We start from the raw sequence: 18,957 nt of genomic DNA, 5'->3' as shown, positions 1-18,957 counted from the left end.
AGGCAACTACAGTGAATTTATTATAAATGAACAAAATGTAATGTGTTCTATATATTTCATATGCGCTTGCCTGCACGTGCACACACACACACACACACACACACTTACAAGCATGCACACAGGGATTACTTGATTACTTGTTTCAAATTCATGTAAAATATTAGTTTATGAAATTCTTAGGCTCAAGAATGAGAAATAGCACACACCATCAATAGGGATAAACTGGAGAGCTTGACACATCTGATCTTTGGACATTAGGATCCCCAACGTGTGTAAGGTAAGCAGGAGATAGTTGACGTGAATTCTTCCCCTTCTGATGGCACTAAAAATGGTGCAAGCCCTGGAGAGTCCTGGAAAATTAAACATAATATTCTGAATCTGCTAAAAGGCCCTAAAAGCAGATTATATTTTTGATTTATTTCACCCAGGGAAATTGCCATTGATATTCTCAGTCAGGAATCTATTTCAGATCTTTTCATCAGATTATTCCACAAAAGCTTACAGGAGTCTAGAAATTTGAACAACTTGGCTGATTAAAGTAAAAACATACTTCTTTTATCTAGAATCTACATTTAGAGCCGAGATGGTGCAGTGGTTAGGGTGCAGTACTGCAGGCCACTTCAGCTGACTGTTATCTGCAGTTCAGCGGTTCAAATCTCACCGGCTCAAGGTTGACTCAGCCTTCCATCCTTCTGAGGTGGGTGAAATGAGGACCCAGACTGTGGGGGCAATGTGCTGACTTTGTAAACTGCTTAGAGAGGGCTGAAAGCCCTATGAAGCGGTATATAAGTCTAACTGCTATTGCTAGAGTCACTTGGTGGAGAGATTTGTAGCATACCAAATTAATAAATAAACAAAATCTGGTAATAATTTAAATAGCAAAGAAAATGCAACCATATTCTTTCTTACCTTTTGTTCCATGGAGAATACCTGGGTCAAAGTATTTTCCCTCATCGCAGAATGTTGTGTAGAGATTGTACATAGCTTTACTTTGCCTGCCAAGACACACACACTAACAGCTGACAAATACAATAACTTTCATTTATGTCTTTCTTGCATTCAGAACTCAACTTCTTCCAGTCTAATGGAAGCGCCTCGGTGAATGGCAGCAGACAGCCATTCCTACTCCTTTAAAAACTTATACTATAAAATCATGAATTGAAGTAGAAGCCAGCTTATTCTTTAGAGAAGGAACAAAAAGCAGATACAGACATTCATTCCAAAAGTTGCAATATGGTAAATCGGCATAGCATTAAAAAAGATTGAATTTCCAATCACATAGATATTTTTTTCTATCTCTACAGTCATTAGATACACCGGTTCTCTCCCCGCCCCATTTGATAAAGGTGTGGAGGTAAAATTTGATTTTTCTCACAAGTTTGAATCTCTGAAAAGTGAGTTTTACTTTAGGGAGTAATAATGTACAGTAAATATTAGGATTTCTGCCAGATATAGATCTTACAAAAGACAGATTTTATGTCTTTGAAATCATAGACAGTACAATACAAGAGTGGGTTTCTGCCGGCATTACTGCCAGTTCGGTGCCTGCGTGATTTTGCTCTGTGCACATGCGCAGTTGCTTGTAAATAGGTCTGTGCATGCACAGAACATTTTAAAAGGTCAAAAAAAGATGTCGCGGCAACCAGGGAACCAGTTCGATGGTGTGGTGAGCATGCTGTCCCTACCGGTTCGGCGACCCAGTCACCATTTCCATTTCTGGTTCCACCAAATCGGTATGAACTGGTAGGAATCCACCTTTGGTACAATGTCTACTAATACCTATTCAATTGGTGTAAGCTTGCCACAGTTGATTTCAATCCAGATCAGAAGTGGGCTGCTGGGGGTTCGCATAGGTTCAGCCGATCCTCTAGCTAGAATTCTGCCCAGTTCAGTGAACCCCCAAATGCCACCTCAGGCTTGCTGCAATTTTTGAAAACCACCCCCAAATCCAGAGTTAAGCTCCATCACCGATTAGAGATTCAGCCAGTTTAAAATCACTTGTAGCTTATTGCAATTTTGTTGGTTTAATGATAGCAATCAGGATAAATTTATCTTATATAAGAAGATACTAGGGTGAAACATGGAGTTTTCCTGCTTTTCAAGATGGTTGAGAATTATGATGCCAAAAATGGATTGGCACTATCTGTAGCTAATTGATGTACAGTTCTGAACAGAGAATAATATGGTTAATAAGGAAGACCTAATACTCAGGATTGTGCTTCTGACACCCGTGATTTTTTTCTCTCCTTGCACAAGATGTGTAGCATTAAAAAAAATTATAGGGCTGCTCCTCTTGCCATTGTGATCAGCAAACCAAGTTTAAACAGAAATTATAATATAAAATATTAAAGCATGCAATGCTAAATATGCAATTCAAAACAAAAATGGCAGTTGAAAAAAAAAATGATGTCAGCTAATATCAGTTCACCAAGCCTCGCTGATTCCGCAAGCCACCATGGTTTCAACAACTTCCAGACCACATTCTGGCTTAGTATTATATAATTAGTACATTGTGATTATATCATGGCATGATAATGTATTTTGTCTGTTTTAAAGCCACTGAAAAGTTTGGAAGCCGAATGACTGCCAATGTTTCTCATAGTGCACTTCTGTGTCCTATGTTCATTTGGACTGTGTGTGTGTGTGTGTGTGTGTGTGTGTGTGTGTGTGTGTGTGTGTGTATGTGTATAGAAGTTAATGGCCCCATAAACACAATTGTGAATACACTTAAATGTATGAATTCCATCTGTTAATTTTAAACACTGAATTATTTTGAATACTTTCAGGCTAGCTGCCCATCTCATACCAAATGTAGACAATTTCTACAGATAGTCCTTTACTTGTGACCACAACTGATCCCAACAGTCCTGTTTCTAAGTGAGATATTTGTTCAGTTAGGTTTGTCCCACTTTGTGACCAAATTTGTTAAATTAGTAAAATGGCTGTCAAGTCAATCTGGCTTCCCCATTCACATTGTTTGTCAGAAGGTTGCAAACATTTGACACTTGATCGCAGGACACTTCAACCATTGTAAATGTGAGTCAGTTGCCAACCATCTGAACTTTGGACACTGCAATAGTTGTAAGTCTGAAAAACCGTCATAAGTCACTTTTTTTCAGTGATGTTGCAACTTTGATCCCTAAATAAACTTTTGTAACTTGAGGTCTATCTGTATTTTAGTAGTGTCTTCTAGAGGCATGAAATTTTTGCAACTGATATTAGAGCAGAAGTACCCCAAAGTAGCCTCCAAAACATATTTTTAGTCATCTGGCAAGTAGTGTCATTTTCTAAAATTAATTACTCTTATCTCTCTCTTCTGTTTACTTTTTAAAAACATAATGAGGATTTTTTTAAAAAAAAAATGTCACCCCTATCCCTGATGCCCTTAATACACAGTTCTACTCTTTTCAGTTCTGCTCTACGAAAGACTGTTTTAAAATTAAGCTGCAAATCTCAAATAGATATTTAATATCTACAAATGGAAGAAAATATTTGCTTTCTAATATAAAAAGGGTTTATCTTGCCCATTATTCAATTATTGATGTTCCCCTTATTAAATCATGTATTGTAAGTTGCCCAAATACCTGCTGCTTCCTTTGGAGGAGAGCATCTTAAGCATCTGAGGGCTGGTAAATGCCTTGTGGTCTTTCTTCCTTTTCACAGCCTTGAAAAGCCTTTTCTCTGGAGAACAGATCTAATGGGGAAGATGAAATGACAAGATGCACTCAACTACACTTTTCATCATTTTCTGACAGGAAGAAATATACAGCAACATCTTACTCCTATACAGTTTTGAGTTATTATTAGGGGGGCATGGGAAGGAAGGAATCCATTCCTGTCTCCAAACTTACTTTGGACCAGATAAAAGTAGAGGGGTGTGTGAAGTAAAGGTTGGGGCTACTTAACAGATTTCCTGGCACAAACCTTTATTTCAGTCTAATTATTTCAGCAATAATTAATTATATCTACCAAGCAATAATTAATTATATCTACCAAGAACAGAGGGTGGTCGAGGACTCCTACAAGTGAAACAGACTGCGGAAGAAGAAAAACACAGCTTGAATGATTACATCCAGAAAAGTGAAGAACCAATGATTAAGGAAGCAAATAAAAGAAGCCTTTTAAAGACAATTAAGTCAAAAGCTGAATATAAGAAAGAAATAATTGAGAAGTGAGTTGAAAATTGGAAAAACAAAGCTATGAATAGCCAATACTTGAAAAGTATTGAAGGCAAAGCTGATGAAAAGCTAACTTGGAACTGGTTAAGATCAGGAGCACTGAAAGAAGAAACAGAAGGCTTTATTTTGGCAACTCAAGAACAAGCCTTACCTGATTTTAATTGGAGCCCTTGGAGCAATACCTAAAGGGCTACCTCACTATTTGGACATTTTAAATTTATCAGACTTGAACATTCTGATTCTACAAAAAAACACCCTACTTGGAACATCTTATATCCTTCAATGTTACCTTAACAGTTCCTAGGTCCTTGGTTAGGACTTGAGCTGTTGAGCTACCAACCAGCCCCAAAGGCTGTGAATCTCACCAAAGATTAACACAACAACAACAACAACAACAACAACAATAATAAAGCAACGAAAATGAAGCCTACAAATACTTAGGCATTCTGCAGTTGGATAACATCAAGCATGGAGAAGTAAAAACTATTGTCAGGCGAGAGTACACCAACAGATTTAGGAAAATTTTGAAATCTAAATTGAATGATGGAAATACAATCAAGGCCATAAATACTTGGGCAATACCAGTTATAAGATACACAGCTGGTATAGTTAACTGGACACAAGCTGATTTGGACATTTTGGACCGAAAAACCAGGAAACTAATGACAATGCACTACAGTTTACATCCACATGTTGATACTGATAGACTATATCTGCCCCGAAAATCAGGTGGCAGAGGATTATTACAAGTGAAGCAAACAGTTGAAGAAGAAAAACATGCACTGGCTGATTATTTAAAAGAAAGTCAAGAAGATCTATTAATTGAAGTAAAGAACCAAAATCTACTGAAGGCCCAACAGACGAAACAAGAATACAGAAAAGATGTGATAAAATCAAGAATGGAGAGTTGACAGAAGAAAGCATTGCATGGCCAATTTCTGGAAAAAATAAAAGATAAAGTGGACAGTGAACAAACTTGGTTATGGTTAACAACAGGTACATTAAAGAAAGAAACAGAGTCACTAATCCTGGCTGCGCTAGAACAAGCTATCTGCACAAATGCCATTAAGGCCAAAATCGAAAAATCCTCTGATGATGCCAAATGCAGACTTTGCAAAGAAGCTGATGAAACTGTGGATCACATACTCAGCTGCTGTAAAAAAATCACACAGACTGATTATAAATTGCGGCACAATTCAGCAGCACAAATGATCCATTGGAATTTGTGCAAAAATTATAATATTAAAACAGCAACAAACTGGTGGGAACATCAGCCTGAAAAAGTCACCGAAAATCAGATGGTCAAGATCTTGTGGGATTTCCGTATGCAAACAGACTAAATACTGGCGCATAATACACCAGACATCAGACTGGTTGAGAAAAATAAGGTCACAATCATAGACATCGCAATACCAGGTGATAGCAGGGTCACCGAGAAGGAACATGAAAAAATCGCAAAATACCAGGACTTAAAAATCGAAATTCAAGGACTGGCCCATGTTCCTCCCCAACTTCCTCACTCTCTGAATCTGCTGCCAGCTCTGCTGGCCACTGGTGGGCCACAAAAGACAGTTCAGCCTCTTTGCTCAAAAAGTCCAATCATGAAAAGGTTGGCTTATGGATGATTTAAGCATTTTTGTTTTAAAGATGTCTTTAATTAAGAGCCAATTCAGAAATTCAGGGTTTCTCAATCTCAGCAACTTTAAGACATGGGGATTTCAATTCCAAAAATTCCCCAGCCAGCCATGCTGACTGTGGAATTCTGAGAATTGAAATCCACTCATCTTAAAGTTGCCGAGATTGAAAAACACTGCTCTAAATTTGGGGGGCTTGTAACAGAAACATGCAGTTCATATAGGGATGCTTCTATCTCCCATTTCTGTGGCTTTGTTTGAGGTGAGAGAATAAGGAAGGATGCTTAATGCTTCCTGAGGACAGCAGTAGTTCAGTGATGATGATAATGGAAAAACTGTTTTTCAGAGTACACTACTACTTCTCATTTCCATGGATAATTTTCCTGGGAAACTCCAATATTTTAAAACTAGCATCTAAATACAGTCCCAAACTCTTGTTCTCACCTCACGTCCTCTGAATAGTGGTCTTTGATGTTTCCAAATAATGTTTTTGTGAAACGGTGCTTTGGGAAGATGCAATGGGCTGTGCTTGATCAATCGTCTATGAGATAGGTAAAAGAAAAAAATTAGCATATTGGGAAAGCGACTGAAATATATTTCCTGAATTTCATTTTAAATTGCTTTGAAACAAGGTGAAACTGACAGCACAAAATATAGTCCAAGATTTTAATCAGGTTAGATAAAGGATTTACAGTGATAAAAGCCAACATTCCTTGATCAAAAGAAAATAACTTTAGATCATTAAAAAAAAAATCTGTGATTTGATTAGAAAAATTGGAAGACTTTGAATATGAAACAATAAGAATAGTTTTTAAGACACCATAATTTTTCAAGTTGCTTGTAATCAGATGAGCAAACTGCATCTGCGTAGCAGCCGACCTATCTCCCACCTATCCCAATTTAAATTCCCCATTAGCCTAGCTATTTTATGCATCTGATGAAGTGAACTGCAGATTACAATTGCCTCATAATAAAACTGGTTAGTTATAAAAGGTGCTAAAAAAATTACTTCTGGTTGTTTTAAAATTAATGGCTTCATACAATTGTGTAGGCAGGATAATCCCATCATTCTTTGGCATGGAAATTTTTGGCCCTTCAAAGATTTAAGACAGCTACAAGCATTCAGGGAAATACTTCAGTGACCAAAAATGTTCCCATCTAGTACTTTTCATAAATTCCAACCTGCTGCTTTCTTGAACATCTTGAACACCAGCTCCTTCTATCTCAAGATCACCTGAAATATACCTCAACACAATACAGAACACAGTACAAGGAGGGAACAATGAAAAGAATGTAACATGCATAATGCCCAAAGCCCATCATCACTTGATGTCGTAGCTTACTCAGTTTTACTACAGCCACAGCGGTTATGGAAGGAAGGCGTACGTCCTGGGATAGAAAAATGGCGTTCTTCTTCCTTCCATTCTCTAGGCCTCTTCTGCCATAAGCATACAGGAACAGACTCAGACTGTGATTCTGGATTCGCCAATTGGGATTCAATCCAGGTTGCTGTCTTTAGATCGTCAGTATCAGTCCTAGGAAAAGAAAAATAAATTCAAGACCAGGAACAGATGACAACTCTCTCTATGACTGGGTTTATCCGGAACACCTTTGGCTTCTGAGTTAACCCTTTTTGGGTGATTGCAAAATACATTGAGTTATTAATTAGAAAAATGGTTGGATTTGCTAAACACGTATAGGCTACGTAAATCCTTAATTTCAAATCAGAGTTAAAACTTTAGCATGTTGTGCAAAGACAATAAAGTGACTTTGCACATCATGAATATGATCACTGAAATTGCTCAATGACAACATGAAAAAACCATGTCCTGTATCTTAATATTGTAGAAAGTTAGCATGTGAAGTTTAAGATTCATGAGATAAGTACTATATAGTACAGGACAGAGGTTCAGCCCGGTTCGGCAAAACCAGTAGTGGAAGTCAGGCCTGGGTCACAGAACCGGCAATGACCCAGGCCTGCCACGCCCTGGAACTGGTTTCCTTGTTGTTGCTGGGCTGCCGCCATTTTGGATTTTAGTGACTGTGCACATGCAGTTCAGTTTGAGTTTGAGTTTGAGTTTCATTTCATTTGTATGCCGCCCTTTTCCCTAAGGGGACTCAGGGCGGCTCACAGCTCAAAAAGGGAAGGGGGGATACAGACAGTTTAGTAACAACACGAAACAATACATAATTAAAAAGCACAACAGTCATACCATTCGAAATAGGGGCAGCGAATCTTTAGCCCCAGGCCTGTTGGAACAGCCAGGTTTTAAGGGCTTTGTGGAAGGCCTGGAGGGTGGTGAGGGTTCGAATCTTCACGGGGAGTTCGTTCCAAAGGGTCGGAGCAGCCACAGAGAAGGCTCTCCTCCGGGTAGTCGCCAGTCGACACTGGCCGGTGGATGGAATTCAGAGGAGGCCTAGTCTGTGGGATCTAATTGGTCTAGTGGAGGTAATTGGCAGTAGGCGGTCTCTCAAGTACCCAGGTCCAATACCATGAAGGGCTTTATAAGTGACGACTAGCTTTAAATTGTTCACTTTAAATTGTTCTGTGCATGTGTGCAGAACAATTTACATTGAAGAGTGCACGTGTGTGTGGGGTGTGTGTGTGTGCAGGTTGCGAACCGGTAGTAAAATTGGCAGCAACCTACCCCTGGTACTGGGTTTCCCTTTCTTGCAATAGTTTAAGCATTTGAAAGCTGTTACAAAGACAATGAAAAGGTTGGATTAAGTCGAACAGAGTATAATTGAGGCCTCTTTGGACTATCTGCTAAATTGCAGGATCAAAAAATCCTGATAATCTTATCTTCTGCTACTCTGACTTACTGTTCTGTAATGTGGGAGGAAAAATTAGTTGTGCTTTGCTCAGGAGTAAGAAAGCTTGATAGATCATCTTTCCAATCCGATGTTCCTTTTCCCCACGAACTAGAGGAAGTGAACGTTGAAAATTCATTTTCTTCTTGCAGTTCTGGTGTTTTTAAGGATTGTTTGGTGTCATCCTCGTTCTGTTTCTTTAGGTGTTTAGATTTATCCTCTTCAACCTGCTCACTGGGAGGTTTCTTGTCATCTTTACCCTCCTCATTTGGGTGATTGGATTTGTTCTCCTCAGCTTCTGCATTTGAGTCCTGGGGTTGACCATCCATTTTGGTGTTCTCAGTTAGGTCTTGGGATTTGCTGTGAAGGAAGAAAAAAACACACATTCATTTACCAAGATGATTCTGGATATGGTTCTCTCTAGTTACTCTCCACAAAGTTCTAGCACTTTGCAATGTTTTGGTGGTATAGAAGCACAGTGATAGCTGTAGCATGCCATATGTTATCTTTCCGTAGGTTACTCCAAGGGAAGATACCAAGCACAGAAAATCATTTAGTGACTGCTTTGGATAGCAACCATTTACAATTATGACAATTATGCACATTTATGACTTTTGCAATGCCTCTCATAGTCCCCATTGTAGCCAGTCAGTACCCTTTCCGTGACTGGTACATTTTTTCCTCTCTTGTCCCAAAAGCAGAGATTGCCTAAACAAATTATTTTTTCCTGAGCTGTTTTTTTTCCCCTGCAGCATATGTGCCCCTAAAAAGTGCTAACTGCAAGTTAAGAAGTTCAACTCTGTGACCTTAATACATTTATTAGAAGGCATTTACAGAATAGCAACAGCATTCAGACTTGTATCTCACTTCATAGTACTTTCAAATAAAACAAAGGAAATGTTTAAAAGTTATATTTATGTAGTTACTTACCAGGCACATTAAATTATATTAAAGTACCCAAAATATATTTACAACCACCAAGGCATGTCACAAATTTTGAGTACTTCTTAAAGCTCAAAGTTTGTTTGTTTGTTTGTTTGTTTGTTGGATTTATATGCCGCCCTTCTCCCAAAGGACTCAGCGTGGTGTACAACATTAAAAAACCACATATTACAAAAGTTAAAAAGGAAATTAAATAATCCAAAAACAAACCCAATTAATATTAACAATAAAAATTTAAAAATTAGATTAAAATTAACAATTAAATTAATCATTTATTTTATTCTGTCTCCTGGTTTCTAGATTAGCATCTTAACCACTAAACTAAACTGACTGTCTTTTCTTTTCTTTTGCTACTTATTTTGTTATTGCATATATCATTGCTCGGTTTGTCCCTGGGCCAAGGGTTTTATGTTTGGGGTGGATATATGCAGTACAATGCAGTGAGACATGTGCAGATTTGTACATGGGAGAAACAAAACAACCACTTCATAAATGCATGGCACAACATAGGAGAACAAACCCACAAGATTCAGCAGTCCATCATTTGAAATAGAGGACCACTGGTTTGAAAGGCCATTTACATTAAGATTGAAAATCCCTCTCTCAACAGAGGGCAAGGAATACAACCTCACCTGTCTCTTGCTTACAACACAGTCCTTTCAGCAGTTCCAAGAAGGTTCCAGACCCATTTGCACTACTCAGGTGACCCTGAGGGCACAGACAAACCTCTAAGTGGCCTCAACAACTCCTAATCCTTCCATTCTTCATATTCAGTCAGAACTGAGGAGGCTTCTTGAATAAGAAGCAAAACATCTTCCAGGAAAACAAAGCAAGTCCAGTTGCATTTTGAAAAATCACTTTTGGGAGAATCGTGACGTTGATGACTGAGACTCTCCACAGACAAAAGCTACCAATGTTAGAAAGGTAAGAACTTAAACCGCTTCTTTTCTAGTGATTTATTAAGATGGGTAGCTTTTCAGGGAAGGTAACAAAAAGCCAAGATAGTAAATTTGACTTTCTTAAACCTCTATCTTGCCTCATATCAAGATGAATGGGTGAAAGTAGCTCTCACGGGTTTTAGCCTGAAGTATCTACAACCCAACCAGATCAGAATTAGTCCTGGTACCTTCTGCATCAAAACAGAAGCTCTTCTACCAAGCCTAAAATTACTCATCTTCTTGGAAGATTTATTGTCAAATCTAAATTCTTAAAATGGATAGTGGCCTTCTCTGAAGATGGGAGGTATTTCAGATATCTTTGGTAAGGATAAATCTTTTGAAATGTGAGAATGAAAGTAAGGCTTTACTCTCTGCAGTTTGGACAAACTGCTTAAGTGTAAATCAACATATTACTTTTTTCAATAAATGCTCTCAGACTCAAAATATGAAATAAAAAAAAATAAAAAAAAATTGAAAAAAATCTTGTTTTAGAAATGCAACTTTTATTTATGTTCCAGTGAACGTATTTTGTTCATGAGAAAAGTTCCCAAGTATGAACCTGTCAACTCTCTGTCAAGTATGAATCCTGAGGAAATGAAACACCTGTTTATTTTTATTTATTGTATTTAATTTCTAGGCTGTCTTACTCCATGGTCACTCTGGGCAGCTTATAAATAAAAGAAAAGCAGTACACACACACACACACACACACACACACACATGGGCACTCAGGCACACACACAGAGAGAGAACATAGCTGACTGAAAAATAAACACTGAAGTTTAAATCATACAAAACTAAGTAAAGATCTTCACAACCGCCCAATCCCAAGAAAACTTGTTTTTGGGTAGTTCCCAAACTAGCATAAAGGTGGGTGCCACATTATTTTCTTGGGGCAGGAGGAATATCAGAAGAAATCCACTGCCACAGAATAGTCATAATTCTTGGATCCCATAAAATAATGGGACTTAAAGTGCACATTGATTAAAAACAAGGCTCCGTTCCCACTAATGCTGTCCCTCCCACTCCTTCAGATCCGGCCAGTTCAATGCTGGGCAATGAATATGATAGAATAAAATCTGAAGTCTCTGACTACTTGTGGCTCATTGAAAGTCTCTGAAACACATTCCCATTAACACAATCCCAGTTGTAGTATTTTTTTAAAAAAAGGATATTTGTTTTGATGCAGGAGCAGAATTAATATACCAATTCAAATAATACATTTAGGAAATAAAAAGGTGCCATATATGTTGCACATGTGTATGCAATTTTAAAACTCAAGACAATTATACTTATTAAAGTATAATTTTGTTTTGCATAATAAAGTAGCTGAATTTTTTTACAGATACAAAATTATTAACCTTCCATCTTTCTTGAGTGGGGTGTCCATTCTTCCGAATAAAGTTTTGTTACTTCCTCATCAGTAGTGATGTCCAATAAATTCTTCAAAAACAAAGTCCCAATGAAAACATCTTAGCTGGAGTGTAACAGAAACTACTATCCATTTCTGACAGCAAACTTTCAGCCAGAAATGGGAAGCGCAAACAGAAATACTTACAGCAAAATACTGTAATAGTTGCCACAGTTCTCTTGGCAAAAAGTTTCTGGGATTAGCAAGTTTGCTGGCAATATCCAAAAGGTTAGAAATTGAAATATGACAGTGTCGAACAGCTAGGACAATCAACAAGAGTGTAGAAAGTTTTAAGATTTCTGATCTTCCCCTGGCAACATAAAAGAGGTCTTATATTTCGTGCCAAATAGTTAATAGGAGGGTCCAAGAGAGTTTGATGGAATTTGCTCTCTGGAGATGGATATGCAGCCCTCCATCACACTAGGTTCTCCCCCACTGCCTTGATCTCAGTAGTTGCGTGGAGAAGTTCCAATCTAATGATGTCATAGAATAGGACATGACCTATGTGATATAAATATCTCTCCAGTTGGTGGAGAAGGGGAAAAAAGTCTCTTAATCATTCATTAACATTAAAGGTCCCAAGCTGTGGAATAATGAATTGATTCAGAAGGATGAATTAGATTTATTTCAACCCTACTAACAACTAAGACACCAACAAATTCCTGTTTTAAGTTCTGTTTGAGAGCCTCCAGGAAGTAAATACTCATTTGTAGATAAAGTGATCTGTCTCATTATTCAAGTATTGTTCATATTAGAGGCAATCTTTTTGATATTTAGAAACACAGCCACATTTTTATCTCTGAATGTTGCTCCCTCCCCACACACAATAGAAGGCATGGATATGAAACCATATGTATGAATCTACTTGTCCTAAAGCAATCAGAAATTATACTTCTCACTTCTGACTTCCTGGGAGGAGCCTACTGGTGAAGGCAGCAAAAAATCAGCTGCCTCCGAATTCCTGGCTACGTACCTGTTTAGAGGATCTTCCATCTGACGTCTTATCAGGTTTTCTTATCCTTCAGGCAAGAGGGAAAGAAGAAACTGTTTTGCTGGCAAATGCTCTTCGATTTTTGCAGCTTTTGTGCTTGCAAGGAAAGGGGGGCGAGCCCAAGGCAGAACGGCTGTCCGTGCTGGGAATTTCAAACTGCCTTGTGCAGGACAAAGTAGGTCTCTCCCACTCTGCTCTAAGTTTTGTTTGATTTAATCTTATCACGAGCTGAATCCGTTTACTGCGAGGACAATAATTGCTTATCAACATTTTAGTTTCTTCTCTTTTTCTCCTCTGAAAAATTATTTACTCAGAGGCTTTTAAAATGGCGCCGAGCAGGCTGGTTTCTCCGGTAATAACGAACACTTTTTGCTAATCCTCAAAAGACTTCAAAAGAATTCAAAACAAAAGAGATAGCTTATCAAATGTTTTGGTTTCACAATAGAAGAATTTTACTCCTTCATTAACTTTGTTATTTGGAAGTTAAATGGTGATGAATCTGTTGAACGGTCTTGTTACAATGTTTACTCACTGAAAGTTTTGCCAAGCCTAAAACTTCAAAATAAAAGCCTCTTTACTTAAAGCTGCATATTTAGGCGATACAGTTTTATTAACTGCAGGCAGACAAATTTTGAAATGGCCTTAAAACCAAATATTAACTTGAAGTCTTCACCCTCTACTTCCAGGGGTACACCCTCAGTGCCTGGCACAAAGCTGCAGCCTCCGCTTCCTACGCCCCCTGCTGGGGATGTATTAACGAAAGAATTTTTTCTGAGTAATCTAAACGAGGCTCTTAATGCACAGACAATTAAAATGGAAGATAAATTTAGAGATAATAGAGAGGAGAGAAAAGAGGAAATAAAAGAAATGAAAGAAGAAATTAAAAGTGAAATTAAAAGTGAAATAAAAGGACTTAAACAGGAGTTGTATGAGAAATTTGAGGCTAAGGTTGATAAAATTAGAGACGACATGCTGAGTCTTGTAACTGTATTAACAGAACATATTTCTGGAGTGGAAGATACTCTAGAGGTTCTTAATGATGCCAATGCTAACTTGACATTGAAAACAGAGGTGGTGGAACAAAAAGTGGAAAATGCTGAAAAAGAAATTATTATGATACAGTACCGACAAATGGAGCTTGCATTAAGAGTAAGGGGGCTGCGTGAGGAGAAACAGGAGAACCTGAAACAGATCCTATCGGAAGCTTTTGACCGCCTGATGGGAAGACCAGGGACCAACCAAGGCTGGCAAATTGACAAAGCTTACCGCGTTAACTCCTGGCTGGCAAAGCAGAAGCAGCTTCCTCGAGACATCGTTATATATTTTACTACAAGAGAGTTCAGAAATATGGTACTGCAAGCGTCTTATAACACTAAGCTTCAAATTGGCGGTCAAGACCTGGCTGTTTTGAAAGAGATACCACCTCAAATGTTAAGAGCCAGAAGAGACTACGCTTTTTTGGTCGAAGAACTCAGAAACCGTCAGATACAGTATAGATGGGATGCACCATTCGGCATCATATTTACATTTGATAAGCAAAGGTACCGCCTCAACTCTGTATGGAAAGCCCGAGATTTTTATTATAATATATTGAAGGCTGGACACCCTGCACCATCTGGACCTAGAGAAAGACCACAAGAAGGACAGGATAGACAGCAAACTACACAACCACCAGACAAGATGGAGCATCTCTCTTCTCTAGAAGTGCAAGGTGCTATGGAACCAAGACCTAGCCGCATGACTACTAGACGTATGGAGAAACAAGCTAAGAAGCAACAGTATCAACAATTATCGGCCATCGATCAAGGAACTACAACAAAAAATCTGGAAGCAGTGGGAGGAGCTAAACCTAAGGTTAAACAGGCCGTGCAGGAAGCTCTAAAAATGCTTCAACCAACCAAAGATGACAACTAAGATTTTAACATGGAATGTCAACGGACTGAACTCTCCACAGAAGAGGAAGAAAATATTTCATTATCTTAAACAGTTTAAGAACGATGTAATTTGTTTGCAAGAAACTCATATCAAGTCAACTGATCAAAAATATCTGATCAACTCAAAACTTGGTCAACATTTTGCAGCTTCTGCTATGGAAAAGAAGAATGGTATAGTTGTATACTTAAGAAAAGATATGAAAGCTGAATTAATAGAAGCAGATCCCTTCGGAAGATATATTGCTTTAGACTTGATCTTAGAAGGGAAAAAGACATTACTTTTGGGAATTTATGCACCCAATCAACAGCAAGATAGATTCTATAGAAATCTTCATGCTAAATTAGTACAGTGGGACTATAGTTCCTGTATACTATTGGGTGACTGGAATGGAGTGATAGACACTAAGAGAGATAAGAAGATTTCCCGCCTAAATACCAAGATGCGAGCAAAGTTACCCAAATCCTTCTTTGACATTATGGATGATTTTGAATTGAGAGATATCTGGCGAGAAAGAAATGCAGAGGAATATGACTTCACTTTCTTCTCGGACAGGCATCAATCCCTTTCAAGGATTGATTTTATTCTAACTACTAATGATTTGCTTTCTAGGGTCAAGAAAACAAAGATTGCAGCTAGAGTCCTTTCGGACCATAACCCAGTTTGGATGGAGTTGGGAAGGGTAGTGCAGGCAAGAAGGTTTTGGAGACTGAATGAAAATTTATTTAGATATGAAAACTATATTAATGATTGTAAAAAATTACTATCTGAATATTTTGTTTTGAATATGAATAAGGGTACATCTATGGAATTTGTATGGGATGCAAGCAAAGCGTATATGAGAGGAGTTTTGATGAATATAAATAAAACACATAGAAATAAGCAAGGGTTAAAACGAACAGAACTGGAAGAGGAAATTAAGAGAAAAGAGCTGGAGTTAACAAGGAAACCAGACGATACAAAGGTTAAGGAAACTATTAACATATTAAAATCTCAATTTGACATGTTGATCTCTGACCAGGTAGCTACTAATTTATTATATGCAAAACACAATACTTTTTGTAATGCAAACAAACCTGGCAGATGGTTAGCTTATCAGATTAGGAAAAAAAGGAAAACTCGAAATATATCTATTTACTAGATATATTTACTAAATATATCTATCTACTACAGAGGGAAGGAGGTGTTCCAACAGGAAGAGATTCAAAAGGCTTTCTGGGAATTTTTTACAGAACTGTATAAAGGGGATAAAATTAATGGTTTAGACATAGACAAATATTTAGACAAGGAGAAAATACCTTCAGTTAGAGAAGAACACAGGCAAAAATTGAATCAACCAATAACCTCGGGGGAAATCCTGCAGGTAATTAAGCAATTAAAGCCAGGGAAAGCACCAGGTACAGATGGCTTGACAGCGGTTTACTATAAAAACTTACAGTTAGAAATGGTAGAACCTCTTAGAGAATTATTTAATATGATTCAAACGGAAGGTAAAGTCCCTCCATCTTGGAAGACAGCGTTTATATCTTTGATACCCAAAGAAGATCAAGATACTACTCAACCCAAAAATTATAGACCCATTTCATTACTGAATGTAGATTATAAAATTTTTACTAAAATATTAGCAAATAGGTTAATGTTGGTCATTCAACAATTGATACATACGGACCAAACAGGTTTTATACAAGGGAGACAGATGAAAAGTAATGTCAGATTAATTATTAATGCATTAGAATATTTGGGAAAGAACAACCAGATCCCTGCTGCGTTTATATTTTTGGATGCTGAGAAGGCCTTTGATCGAGTTAACTGGCAATTTCTGTTGAAGATATTGCAAAAAATGCAGATAGGAGATAATTTTTTACAGTCAATTAAAGCAATATACCAACAGCAAACAGCACAAATCATAGTCAATGGAAGTTTAACAGACTCTATTCAAATTGGAAAAGGTACAAGACAGGGTTGTCCTTTGTCCCCATTATTGTTTATTATAACTTTGGAAGTATTGTTGAATAAAATACGGGGCTTGGATGGTTTAAAAGGGATCAAGATTAGGCAGCAAGAATATAGAGTCCGCGCTTTTGCGGATGATTTGGTCATAATATTGGAACAACCGCAGGAATCCAGTATGGTTTTAATGAATACGATTAATCAATATGGTCAAGTGTCTGGCTTTAAAATAAACTTAGGAAAAACCAAAACATTAGCTATAAATATGAATATTAAACAAAAGGAAGAATTAGGAGTGATGCTAGGATGTGAGGTAGTTAAAAAAGTCAAATATCTTGGAGTTAACATTTTAACTTCAAATGGGAAGTTATATAAGCATAATTATGAACCACTTTGGCATAGCATACAGACAGAGATGAAAAAATGGGAGAAATTGCACTTATCTTTGCTGGGCAGGATAGCGGCAGTGAAAATGAACATTTTACCAAAATTTTTATTTCTTTTCCAAATGTTACCTATACTTAAAAAAGATGCGAACCTTTTAGAATGGCAGAAGGGTATCAACAAATTTGTGTGGGCAGGAAAGAAGCCGAGGGTAAAGATGAAAATAATGCAAGATGTACGTGAGAGAGGAGGACTGAAACTACCTAATTTAAAACTATATTATGATGCAGTGGTATTATCTGTAATTAGTGATTGGATTCATTTAACCAATGATAGAATATTGAACATTGAGGGACACGATCTGGTATTTGGTTGGCACGCTTACCTGTTATTCAACAAAAAATTGGATAAGAACTTTAAAAGTCATATTTTAAGAAATGCTTTATTGCGGGTTTGGAAGAAATACCAATATAAATTAAATGACAAGATACCCATGTGGGCAATTCCTAGACATGCAATTGAAAATATGAATACAGCACAAAAACAGGATAGATTTACTTACAGACAGCTTCTTACCTCGGAAAGGGGGGTATTACAATTAAAATCTTTAGAGGTATTAAAAGAGGAGAAGGTAATTCAAACATGGTTCCAGTATGGGCAATTACAGGCTAGGTGGAAAATAGATCAAAAAATTGGTTTTATTCAAGTTGAGGATAATCTGTTTAAACAAATAAGAGATCAAAGCTTAATGCATATAAAGAGGATATATAATGTATTAATACAGATGGATTCGGAAACAGAATTAGTTAAAGATTGTATGATAAAATGGGCTCAAAATATTGAGGAACCAATAATGTTGGATACATGGGAAAGAATCTGGGTAAGAAATGTGAAATTTACACAAGCTCAAAATCTGAGAGAAAATTTTTACAAGATGTTCTATAGATGGCATTTAGATCCTAAAAAGTTGGCTTCTATGTATCCGAATGTACAGCCTAAATGTTGGAGATGTGGTTCTCTCGATGCTACATATTATCATATATGGTGGACCTGCCAAAAGGTTAAAGCATTTTGGATAAAAATATGGTGGGTCATGCAAAATGTTTTTAAAAGAAGGATAAAGTTTAGTCCTCAGTTATTTTTACTAGGTATATGTACTGACTTTACAGTGGTAGAGACCAATTTGACTCTGCACCTGATAACTGCAGCAAGACTGTTGGTGGCGCAATATTGGAAGAAGGAAGACTTGCCTACAATTCAAGAATGGACATTGAAAGTAACAAACTTAGCTGAAATGGCTAAAATATCGGCATATCTCAAAGATCATTCAAATGAGAGATATAAACGAGACTGGAAAAAATGGATTGACTATATACAAAATAAATACGGGACTAAGAAATTCCAGTTAGCCTATGCTTAAGATCAGAAATGATTTAAATTGTTTAAAGTTAGTTCAGTAAGAAGAAGCTAAGGTCAATCTAGAATGTTATTAATTTCTTTATTTCTTTTTTCTCAATAGATTTTAGACTGTGTTAGTTAAAATTCTATACCGTGTACGGGTTCTGGGAAGTCGGGGGGGGGGAAGGAGGAGGGGAGGTGGGGGGGTGGAGGGAGGGAGGGGTATACACACAAAAAAAAATTGTACTTCAATGTTTTAATGATTGACAAATGATGACATATTTGTGTTTTTTTTTTTAAAGAAAAATAAAGAAATTATTCACTAGAAATTATACTTCTGTAATGGCAAAATAAATAAGTACATGTTACATTTCTCTTTTACATTTTT

At 37.2% G+C, this 18,957-nt stretch overlaps 1 protein-coding gene across 1 annotated transcript in view; it reads right to left on the bottom strand.

Moving 5' to 3' along the window:
* LOC148045982 (uncharacterized) overlaps positions 1 to 8,964 on the bottom strand; it is a 121,796-nt gene extending 112,832 nt beyond the window's left edge. Inside the window, exons 1-6 of the mRNA XM_087713393.1 lie at positions 8,636 to 8,964; positions 7,156 to 7,347; positions 6,257 to 6,353; positions 3,585 to 3,694; positions 910 to 995; positions 207 to 350 (exon numbers count right to left, since the gene is read on the bottom strand). Coding sequence (XP_087569519.1) covers positions 207 to 350; positions 910 to 995; positions 3,585 to 3,694; positions 6,257 to 6,353; positions 7,156 to 7,347; positions 8,636 to 8,952 — 946 coding nt within the window. The 5' untranslated portion in view covers positions 8,953 to 8,964. The remainder of the gene's footprint in view (positions 1 to 206; positions 351 to 909; positions 996 to 3,584; positions 3,695 to 6,256; positions 6,354 to 7,155; positions 7,348 to 8,635) is intronic.
* Positions 8,965 to 18,957: the final 9,993 nt, after the last annotated feature.

Source organism: Thamnophis sirtalis, unplaced genomic scaffold (assembly GCF_051295495.1).
Source record: "Thamnophis sirtalis isolate CommonGarterSnake01/CBP01778 unplaced genomic scaffold, rThaSir2_p1.2 scaffold_4, whole genome shotgun sequence".
Taxonomy (NCBI): domain Eukaryota; kingdom Metazoa; phylum Chordata; class Lepidosauria; order Squamata; family Natricidae; genus Thamnophis; species Thamnophis sirtalis.
Note: the sequence above shows the minus strand (reverse complement) of the source record. Positions and strands in the feature narration are given on the sequence as shown.